The 11,222-nt window shown below is 42.0% G+C and overlaps 2 protein-coding genes across 5 annotated transcripts in view; both read left to right on the forward strand.

Moving 5' to 3' along the window:
• The first annotated feature begins 110 nt into the window (after positions 1-110).
• gpt (glutamic--pyruvic transaminase) overlaps positions 111-11,222 on the forward strand; it is a 19,181-nt gene continuing 8,069 nt past the window's right edge. The window contains exons 1-7 of one of the 4 annotated variants that reach the window (XM_086272685.1): positions 133-283; positions 3,556-3,639; positions 4,763-4,949; positions 9,014-9,103; positions 9,282-9,390; positions 9,540-9,673; positions 10,766-11,009. In XM_086272685.1, coding sequence (XP_086128811.1) covers positions 4,812-4,949; positions 9,014-9,103; positions 9,282-9,390; positions 9,540-9,673; positions 10,766-11,009 — 715 coding nt within the window. In that variant the 5' untranslated portion in view covers positions 133-283; positions 3,556-3,639; positions 4,763-4,811. Of the gene's footprint in view, positions 284-3,555; positions 3,640-4,157; positions 4,950-9,013; positions 9,104-9,281; positions 9,391-9,539; positions 9,674-10,765; positions 11,010-11,222 lie in introns of those variants that run through there. The other 3 variants (XM_086272683.1, XM_086272684.1, XM_086272682.1) reach the window with 3 other exon arrangements.
• fuz (fuzzy planar cell polarity protein) lies at positions 290-2,369 on the forward strand. The gene has a single exon (XM_086272686.1). The coding sequence runs from the start codon at positions 595-597 to the stop codon at positions 1,891-1,893; it is 1,299 nt and encodes a 432-aa protein (XP_086128812.1). The 5' UTR covers positions 290-594; the 3' UTR covers positions 1,894-2,369.

Below are 11,222 nucleotides of genomic sequence, written 5' to 3' on the forward strand. Positions count from 1 at the left end.
TAACAATGTTCTGGGAAAATGATGAACTGGGCATCTTATCTGCTCGCGACTGTTGGTGAGCAGTTGGTTGAACTCTCGCGAGATGTGAACGTACGGAAATCACACCCGTGTTGAGAGTCGTTCCATGTACGCGGGCACTGAACCCAGGTCGGTCTCCATGTCCATCTCCTTGAGCGGTTACATCAGAGCTGTTAAGTCGTAACTGCAGCTCGACCAGCCGAATGAAACCGCTCTCATCAGTGTGAAGAATGAATCATGGGACAGCGTTACTGTGGAAACGACGGTAACTGCTTTTGTTAACCTGACATATTAACTACAGTTAGCTGACAAAGCTAGCCGGCAGAATATATCCGGGTATAGTAGCTAGATTTGCTGCTTGATAGCTTGTCTCATTGTTCGTGGCCGGTTCAGTGAGCTGGAAGAAAATGGATTACGTGATGCTAACGGCTCACCCTAGCTGATGCAACTTTACTCGGTCATTGTCATTATACAATCAGCTCATTTAAACCCGTTAGTTAGCTGGCTCAGTAATCTCATGCAGCTGAATAGCTAGATTGTTGAGCGTATGCATAACCTTAAATCACTACTGCCACGATGATGCTCCAGGATGGCGCTACACAGCTTCTTTGCCTCACAGCCAGCAGCGGGGTCCCTCTTTTCACAAGAGGAGCCTCCAAACAGCTGCCCTTCTCTGTCATAGGCTCTCTAAATGGTGTTCACATGTTCGGAGGTGGTCAGGGGGTAGTGTTGACCTGCTCTGAGACGCAAGGTGGAGGGAAGGTGGTGTGGAGACTTTTCCAGGACAGTGTGATACTCATCGCTGTGAGTGGAGGTGGAGATGGCGGAGTGGGCAGCAGCAAAGAGGAGGAGGCCCGTCTACAACGCCTCCTGGAGAATGTGTGGGGCTGCATGGTGCTGGTGTTAGGGCTGGATGAGCTGGTTAATGTCCGGAATGTTGAGAGGCTTAAAAGGGAACTCAGGTCCTGCTTCAGTCTTATTGATGAGCTACTGGAGGACAAGCAGGAGGGTATTCTGGGAAACCTTACACATTGTGCTGATTCACTGGTGCCCCCAAATCCTGCTCTTTTTCAGGAGGCAGTGGATGGTTTTGCTCAGGCTGCAGAAAGCGAGTTTGGTTGCCTCGTTGTTCATGGGCGAATCGCTACAGCAACTGAAAAGTGGTGGCGCCTCGCTCCGCAGGAAGTTGTCCTGCTTTCTGCTTTGATACGCTCACACTCAGCCTCTGGATCTGCTTCTTGTGATTACCCAATTTTCCTTCCTCATGGCAGCCCCACTGTAGCCCACCGTCTTCTCCGCTTCCAGCTGCTGCCCGGAGCAGACGTATGTGTGCTGTGCGGTCCAACCCCATCCCTGCATGGAGCTGAGACTGGGCTGGTGGGTCGTTTCTGGTCTCCTTTGGTCGAGACCCTGAGAGAGTGCCTGGCTGTTGGAGAACGCTGCCTACCAGGGTCTGTATCCGTTCGGCCTGATGTGCTGGCACTTCTTCTCATCAACCGTGAAACACGTCGCGCAGTCTCCTGTGTACGGACTTCCAATTACCATTACGATGATCCATTACTCTCCAGAGCCCGCTGCTGGGAGCTGCTGAAACTCTTTTATATCTTCAGCACATCACGGTACTTCACCCAGGAAGAGCCTTTATGTGTCTCCACAGAAGAAAAGGCTCAAAGAAGCAACACTGAAGACTTTCCTCTTGGATTCTCCCACCAGCCCCAACAATGTTATCTAGTTACAGAGGAATGCAAAAGCTATGGACTTCAAACACCACAGCACCAGCTGTTTCTGCTCATCTTACCATCTGTGCCCACGTTTGCACTGCGTACACTGGCTACACAGACTCTGTCTGATATAGTAGCAGCCACAGGGTTCTAATTGAATTTGCTGTTTAATACCTTTTTTTTTTTTAAATCACAGGTGAATATCTATAACATTAATGTGAATTTACATTTTCTTTACTGATTTACGCAAGCATATTATATGCTCACACACAAATCTCACATCATAAAGATAAGCTACTATTTTTGTAAAGACAGTTATTAACTGTGCACTGGTAAAATCTATGGTAGAAACAATGAAACACTACTCAAGCTCTTACAGTTTCTACTACGCTGCCTCTAATGCTGGCAAAATATAAAAACACATTGAAATGTTACACCAAAGTGCTTTGAGTTTTGTTTTGCATCACTGTTTTACAACTGCCCTGCCTCTCTATAAGCTGGTTATTACGTTAGAGGGCAGCACTGTTACAATGTGTATTAAAATATACTGGAGAATAATGTGAAGATGTTAAACTGGATTTAAAATTGCCTGCTGTATTTTGTCTAAATATAGTTGGTTAATTTCTCTGGGTCTTGATTTCACTGAGTCAGTCATTCACGTGTTTTCTCATGTTGATGGGTCTGCCCACTACTGGCTGAGAGATTCATTGCAAAACTCAATAGCTGTAGAACAAAAAGTACAACGTCTAAACCACTTCCTAAATGAAACTAAATGTTTTCAATATTATTTAAGTCAGTCAAAGCTGAGTAATCAAAGTGGTCAAAACTGAACGTTTCCACCTCAGCATTCTTTGAATCAGCTGCTATTTTTGTGCAGTAACTTTAGTGTATTTAATAAAGCCTTGCACCGAGAGTATGAACGTTTTGAGTTACAAGCCCTCGAAGTATATGTCTGGGGCCCAAATGTGGCTGAGGAGACACAAGTACAGGAACTAGCTACATGAAATTTTGAAGTCTGAAAAGTACATTTAAGCTGTGTTTTAAAAACTGCAACCAGATCAATTTTATATCCAGCTGTACAACAGAAAGTACAACCTCAAAACCACTTCCTAAATTAAACAAAATGTTGTCAGTAGTATTGGAGTCTGTCAAAGCTAAGTCCTAAAGTTTAAATTAAATTACAGGCCCTCGAAGTATATGTTTGAGGCCCAAATGTTGCAGAGGAGACACAGAAATGTTGAAGTCTGAAAAGTACATGTAATCTGTGTTTTAAAAATTGCAACCAGTCCAATTTTATATCCACTCAAGTCTTGTTTGTGTGCAGAATGTATAGTTTCGGTAGCAAGACTGCACCAGTTTTATTGTCCATTATATAAAGTCACAGAAACAAGGACTAGCTACACTTTTTATTTGAGCTCAAATGTGTGTTTAAGATCATTTCTGTCTTCCAGCATGAAGAAATAATTAGAGTATAAAATGCTGAGAAAATTAAGCATTTCGAAAGTCCATAACCATAAAAATGTTCATAGTATGAGGGTAAAACTTTGCAGGGTTTCATTAAATATGCTTAAGTATTTATGTATTATAACCCAGCTAGTAGCAGGTGTAGAAAGATTTTCACATTTCTAGAAAGCCGTGAGACAACTTACATGCAAGGGGGGGAAAAAGATCATCTTTGCGTTACAAAAAAATTATTTTACAGGACTTGATGGTGTAATAACAGCTGTGATTACTGATGAAACACACCATTGCTGAATGAGCACTTCTGGTGGTGATGAATAAATGACAGTGTTTTTGCATTTCTCTACAACTGCAGCGATAAATTGAGGAACCCAATTGCACTCTCACGTTTCAGTGTGAAGACTCAGCTTTACTGAAAATCACTGAGGATCAGTAGCATGTAAGTGCTTTCTAGTCCTCGCTTCTCACCAGATGCACTGCACTCCATACTCATTCTGCATTTAGTAGAAGTTGCTGTGAGCCAGGAGACACAATCCTAGACAAAGACCACCCCATGCTGAAGTACCAGTGTTACCAGGCCAGACCTTATTCCTTATGTTTGACCCTTACTCCCAATGGCCTGGAAACACTGCTGAGCATGAGAAACGGTAATGCCTCCTTCTAATCCAGGAACAGTGTACGTTTTGTGCAGATTTTTACATAAACTGCAGCGTGGTTCGGCTTATTCCTGTGGTACAAGGAAATGGAGATTTCTCACATTCTTTTGCATTAATCCACGGGGATTGGGACGTGAGTGAAGTTTAACAAAGCTGCAGTCCACGCAGGAGGGGCTTTGATAACTATTTAGTTCACTTCTGTCTCCACCCAGGCCGCGTGGGCATCTCGGGACAAAGAGAAAAGCGCGGTGAAGTTAACAGTCAGCAGCCGATTAGCTTATTTTCCGGCGTGGAGCAGTTTAGCCCGAGTAACCGGAGAACCGTCGCTGATTGACAGCATCACGGAGCGGCGGGTAACGGAGGAGAGCGGGTGGGATATAGATGGTTACACAAAAAGGGGAGGGGTACGCTCGCTGGCGGCCGTGTTGTTAAATATGCACCGCCTAAGAAAAAAGTCCCAGTGAAAACTTTGTGTAGACACAGTCGTATTTTGTCACCACCCTCAGATTTTGACGCAATATTTTTTTTTTTTGGTCGAAACCTCCTTTTAACTTCAGCGCGTGCTAAAGGTTCGACTGTGCACGCGCGGAGTCGTTTTTAGGATCCCGGCGGTCACTCCTCTTGCTCAACTTTATTTTCACTCCTCTTTCTCCGGTGAAGCAACCGGCGCGGTACAGCTCGCTGTGCCCGCAGAAGTGTTTTCTAAAGTCGCTCGGCTGTTTTGAAAGAGTCTGGTAACATGTCAGCCGCTCGGATGCAGGTGCTCTCCTCCAGAAACGTCCGGCTTTTAAGCCGCGGGCGGAACGAGGTGTTTGCCGGTAGAAGCGGAGCGCAGCGGCCCGGCGGAGACCCCAGGACCCGCTCACTGACTTGTCCCCCTCTGTCATCCTCCTCTTCTCCCGGCAGAGCCCTATCGAGTTTGAGTGCGACGCGGCGTGGACTTCCCAAAGAGAAAATGTCCGAGAATGGGATCATGTCCCGGGCCAAGGTGCTGACCATCGACACCATGAACCCCACGGTGAAGAAGGTGGAGTACGCCGTGCGGGGACCCATCGTACAGCGCGCCGTGGAGCTAGAGAGGGAGCTCTCAGAGGTTTGTACAAGGGCGCCTAGAGTCCTACTTGAACACTACTTTGTGTCTCACTAGACAATAAAGACTAACTTCTGATGTGGCCATGTAAGATGAATGTATTGTGTGTGTGGGTGTATGTGTGCTACTTTGAAAGTTATTGCAAAGCTGTGAACCAATCAAATGCCACTCACCTCTCGTGCCTATTTTAATCTCATGGGACTTTAAATGTTACTTTGTTCTCAAGTCCTACAAAATGATAGATATGATTCCGTGAAAGAGTTTCAGTGTGTCAACAAGTTAGTGTATGTACTTACTTGGCTTGAATTGAAGATCAGCAGGTTAACTAGTGTTCTAATGTCTACGCACAAACTACTGTTGCCAAATAAAAGTCTTTGTTTACATTTGGTTAACTCCTCTACACGCCCTTATCAAAGTCCGTCAGAAGGCTACGTTTTGTCTCTCTGTGATGCACCTGGTTAATTTCTAACTTGTTTTTCAGCTGGTCTTATTGACTCCTTGTTTCTAAACGATGACTGCTTATGTAAAAATACAAACTGACCTCACAGCGAAAGTCCATAGTCTAATTTTTTCTGCATTCCAGCAAAAACTGTTGTCATTATGGTGAATTGAATTACTAAGAGAGATTTGCTCTCTTCTCCTAAAAATGAACTCTCAGCTCTTATATAACCACATTGAAATTAAGTAAATAATAGAAAAGTTTCTTTGCACTTTATTGGCACCAAATAAGAACCTGTTGCTAATTTCTCACTCTCTCTCTCTGCTCTGCTCAATCCCTTCTTCACAAGCTGTCTATGGTGATGTGGCAACCAGCTGTTAGTGTGCTGAGTGCAGTCTGGTGTGAAAACTGTCCTCTCTTGAGTGGTTTGCTTAGTTAAAGGATGAGTATGCGAGCGGGTTCTCGCTCAGGTCAAATGCACGGTAACATCGGGCAACAGGGTCTCTAATGACGGTGGTAGCCCTTTACCCAGATGGTTCAATTACTCCAAACATATTATGTTCTGTTTACTTTGACTGATGCTCATCCACAGATGAGCACTCTCTCTACATATGGGATTTTCTTCTCAGCTACAACAGTTATATCAGGTGCTAATTGATGTTTAGGTGCTCAAAAAGCAGACACAATTGTAGCTGGATTCAGTTGGTAGAAGCACAGTTAAGGTTTAAAGGTACAGGAGAATTTTCACAAGTGAAACAACTTTTTACAGCTGTTGGTAAACTGTAATAAACTTTACTACTAACTAAAACTAGTTCTCTAATTGCATACTGTTGCACAGCCAGAAGGGAGAAATGTATCTCAGTTAGGCTTACTCTCAGCTTCTCCATTTTTTCTGAAGCACTCACCAAATGATGCCAATTATGCTTGGAATTGTTCGTAGTTATTGCAGCACGCCTTACTCTTTTGTGGACAGCTGCTTGTTCAAACAGGTTTGGTTAGTCTTAGATCACTTTGGGAAACGAGTCAGAAAAATATTCTCTCTTTTGTCTGGGCATTAACCTCCTAAGACCCGAACTCTCCCACGGCATGCATTTTTGATTTCTCTTTGATATTTGGGCATATTGGGGCTCAATGAATGTAAAATCAAAGAATTACCAGATTTTTTTTTTGATTTTTTTTACCTGATTTTTGTTTCTAAGAAAAATGAGAGCCACATATGAGGATATTCATTTAAAATTTCGGTAGAACAGTAGCAGTATAATGTCCTCGTAAGTGGATATCAGGCCCTTGTAGAGCAATGTTGAGTATTTTGGTCTAAATAACCCAAAATGTGATGTCCACATATGTGGACGCCAGGTCCTAGGAGGTTAAGCATGTACGCGCACACAAGAAGGCACGCTGTGTCCCCTGTTCTGTAAATTTTGTTTGCTTTTTGGATGAGGACCAGTATTGCATTGTGCCTTCTAGCATATACAAAGTATGTGTTGTTCAAAGAGCACAGAAACAAGACAAACTGCAACAACCTACTGTACCAGTATGCATATGCAGTGATAAATATCACACTGTCGTTGTTGTTTAGTTTTAATGAGCGGCTATCTGATAGTGAATGGGGCTGTTTGAATGAGCTGCCAGATATTTTAATTCTGCTGGAGCACTGTTAGCTGAACAAACCAAAGAAACAGACACATAAGAGTGCAAAGTGAATTTTTATAACAGACTTTTTGCTGCAAAATCGAAACTGTTGAAAGCCCCTCAGTAGAAAGAAACACTGCCTCTCCTGCTGGACCTTCAGTATTGTTTTTTTCTCCTGTTTTATAAGTGATGAACAAAAAGCACAGGCCAGGAGCAGAGGTCAGCCTTTTTTTTCTAAAAGATCAACATCATGAATGGATGCTTCTTTGACCCAGGGGTGTTATGCACACTGTCTAATGTTATTGGCTCAGCCTGAGAGACGCCTCTTGTGTGTGACCAATGGGAGAGCGAGGGAATCATGTTTCCTAAAATCTGAACTGGACTGGACAAATCAAATGTGTTGTTTGGATTTCTGCAGGGTGTCAGCGTGTAGTTTCACTGGTGGATTTTCTGCACTGTCGCACTGTGTCTTAACATCTGGTGTTAGCAGCATGTGTTTACGTGCATGTTTCTCTGTGTGGTTCACTGTATTGCTGTTTATCCTCCGTCAGAGGTCTCAGCTGGTCAGGAGATTATCTTTCAGACCTTGGAGTATTATATTATTTGCCTGGGAGACCATAAACAAATAGCTCTTATATAGATAATATTCATGGCTAATTATTTCAAACATTTAGCTTACTGTTGCTTCATGTAATCCATGCTGTTTTTATTTTTAAAGGTTGCACAAAAGAGATTGAAAGCTTTTTGTGTAATGTTAGTCTGTTTGTTTCACAAGGTTAATAGAAGTGATGTGATAAGCTGGTTTGCTCAGGTAGAAACTGTGTCTGCACATTTGACCTTCATCAAAGCTGTTCTAGACTCACTAAACTACTTTTCCAAGTGGTCTGCGTCTCCTCCTGAATAAACACAGCTTACACAAATGCTGTGCATGCATATCTGTCTTATCTGGAGTTTATATTTTACTTAAATGACCGGGTTCGTAGAATTTAATCATAAGCCTTGAGACTTTGTTTTATTAACTGTCTGTAAGAGTTTTGTTTTTTTGCTCCTTTTTTGAGGGGGTGGGGTGGGGGTCGTTATTTGTTTACATCAGCTTTTGTTGCTTATCAGCCATGCCTTTCTTTGGCTTTGTTACTGAACAAACAAACGACCCCCCCAACTTCCACCCAGAAAACTTGCTGACTGAAAAAAAATTAGAAAGAATTTGCATTTTTCTATAAAGCTGCTAAAACTTTCCCCAGTGTTTTTGTTCAGGATAATATCTGGGACATGACATTCAGTAAAGCAAACTAGGGATGCACAAATTGTGAATTTCTGGGTCGATTACTATTTTGCAGATAACCAGTGCTGATTTGACATTTAGAACAGCCAATAAATGTAAAAAGCGAAGAAAAAAACACAATGTTCAACCATGAGTGTTGATGTTGCATGTTTGACACTGTAGCTTCCCTGTTGTGGTGGAGGGAGGAGTCAGCTGATATACTGAAATATCAGATTTCTAACTCTCCACATATCACATCGGTCCTTAAAAATCGTCAGTCAGACTCTCGTACCTTTATTGTTTTCTGTTTTCTTCTTTTCTATTTTAGTTCTTTCTCTGACTGTCTTTCCACATTTAGCTAGCAGTAAACTGATATGACTCAGCAGATACAAATTAAAGTCACTGCCATGTGTAAATATCATACTATTTGTTGATAGGTGATTATCAATCATATCAGTGTCTGCCAACATGTTACTGGATCCCTAAAGCAACTTTTTAATTTTTCTGCATAACTTGCAGCTGCATAAAGTCTCATGTCCAGTAAACCAGTGTGGGGTCCGTGTGTATGGAACAGTTATGTATGTGTTTAAAAGAGTGCAGGCATAGTGTTAAGGTTATTTAGGTGCAGCTGATGGTCTTTGTCTATTTTTAAAAGCTTTTTGATGTATCAAAGTAGTTGTTGTTGTGTACAAAATGTATAGTTAAACTGCTGCTAATTGTGTTTATGTTTGACAGGGAATGAAGAAGCCCTTTGCAGAGGTCATTAAGGCCAACATTGGTGACGCGCACGCTATGGGCCAGCAGCCAATCACTTTCTTCCGACAGGTCTGCTCCTAAACCCTTCCCTTTACTTCTATCTAAATATAACAACTCTTTTCATGTTTGTTAATGTACTTCACACTGACGCTGACTCTTCATATACGTCATTGTCAGTGTGCCCGTTTTATGTAGTAATGCATGCAGATAATACACCCTTATGCTTACTCAATCTTGTTGTTTAAAGGTCCTGGCGCTCTGCTCCTACCCTGAACTGCTGAGTGACAGCACATTCCCAGAGGATGCTAAAAGTAGAGCATGCCGCATTCTGCAGTCTTGTGGCGGGAACAGTATGGGTGTGTATGAGGTCTAGGGGTTTTTTGTGTTAGTAATTATCACCCTTAGTCCTTTCATACACCTACTGAGTGATATATAGCCACTGCGGTGATTCTAGAGCTTGTGTTACTATAGCAGCTTGCATCGTCTCCATATGAATCTCCTTCAGGTTCCTACAGTGCCAGTCAAGGCATAGACTCTGTGCGTCAGGACGTGGCCCGTTACATTGAACGACGGGATGGCGGTGTGGCCTGTGACCCAGATAACATTTATCTCACCACAGGAGCCAGCGACGGCATTGTGGTACTGTGATTTATGTCTCCATTTTAGTTTTAATTATGCACATTTGTCTTGTAGCAACAGTGAAGGAAGTAGCTCGATTTTGATTTTGAACACTGAACTACAAAAACAGGCTTGTGAAATTAAAGCCTCAGCAGTGAGCCTGCTTTTAAAGGATGCATTGTACATGCAACAATTAGCAGGGAAATAAATACGTGTGAGAACAAATCTATTGAATGTCAGCCAATCAAAGAAAGGCTGAAACTGGATCACTGATGCATGAGCATTTTGGCTAGCTAGATGGGTATTACCTTCTCATGACCCCTTTCATGGGTTGTCTGGGCTGTTTAACTCTTTTGTTCTCCAAGAGAAATGACCTAAAACGATAGCATCTCTATCTGGCAGTAATGTTAGCTGGGTTTTTACTCAAATATAATATTTATTTTTCGTAGAATGCTCACAAAGAACTAATTTCTTGTGCATTTTTGTCGTACGTGTATATATTTGTTATATATTGCATTCAGGTTAAGCAAGATGCAGCCAAACTACTACGTAATTCGAAAATCTGATTATATGTACCGGTACATGCAGATGAGGGCACAATTATTAGCCCCAAAGTTTTTGTCAAAAATTTTCCAAGTGCTTTTTTAACAGAGCATGAGGTTTTAACATAGCATTTTTAAACATCCTAGTTTCTCTTAGAAAGCTTAAATTATTTCTATTTGCACACAATAACCTAATTATTTTTAGAAAACAACATCATAACCCTGCGGGGCCAGTGGGCAACGTGCAGATGTAGGTTTGCAAGAATTCGAGAACAAGGTAACATAGGAGTTTGAAATTGATACCATAGAGGTATCTGTAAAAGTTTAAGACTAATTTGAATCTCAGTGACTTCATCGTAAAGGTCAGAGGTCAAGTTTTTTGAAAAACTTGTAAATGCAATAAAGAACAAAGCAACGTAGGATTTTGAAATTGATACCAAAGGTGCATCTACTAGGAGGATGAGAGTTAGCACTGGCAGCCACCAGTATTTAAAAAAAAAAGAAGTAATTTTCATAGTGCAGTCAGCATTATAACTGAAGCATCACAAATCTTTTCCGACCTGTTCTTCAGACAATGCTGAAGCTGCTGGTGTGTGGCGAAGGTACAACCCGTACCGGTGTTATGATACCCATACCTCAGTATCCCCTGTATTCAGCTGCACTGGCCGAACTGGGCGCTGTGCAGATCAACTATTTCCTTAATGAGGAAAAGTGCTGGAGCCTGGACATCACTGAGCTGCAGCGTGCTGTAAATGAGGCCAGGCAGTACTGCAACCCCCGAGCCTTATGCATCATCAACCCTGGAAACCCCACAGGTAAGTTCTTATTCCTTCCTATTGCATATGTCAAAGTCAATTAATCAAGTAGTTATTATAGAGAATTATCAGAATTATCATCATTTAATCTAGTTATGTGATTAATTTGTGCATCCTTGTTGTTTTAGCATTACATTTGCATCTTTTTTGTTGTATTCACATATATATATATATATACACTCAACAAAAATATAAACGCAACACCTTTGTTAC

The sequence above is a fragment of the Aulonocara sp. 'chitande type north' Nkhata Bay genome, linkage group LG18 (assembly GCF_057382095.1).
Source record: "Aulonocara sp. 'chitande type north' Nkhata Bay isolate Kocher_YH1m ecotype deep benthic linkage group LG18, A_spYH_male_GT1.1, whole genome shotgun sequence".
In the NCBI taxonomy this organism is placed as follows: Eukaryota; Metazoa; Chordata; class Actinopteri; order Cichliformes; family Cichlidae; genus Aulonocara; species Aulonocara sp. 'chitande type north' Nkhata Bay.

Bases quoted from the DNA above. Each gene is read 5' to 3' on its own strand.
- fuz (XM_086272686.1), top strand. From the start codon at position 595: ATGATGCTCCAGGATGGCGCTACACAGCTTCTTTGCCTCACAGCCAGC.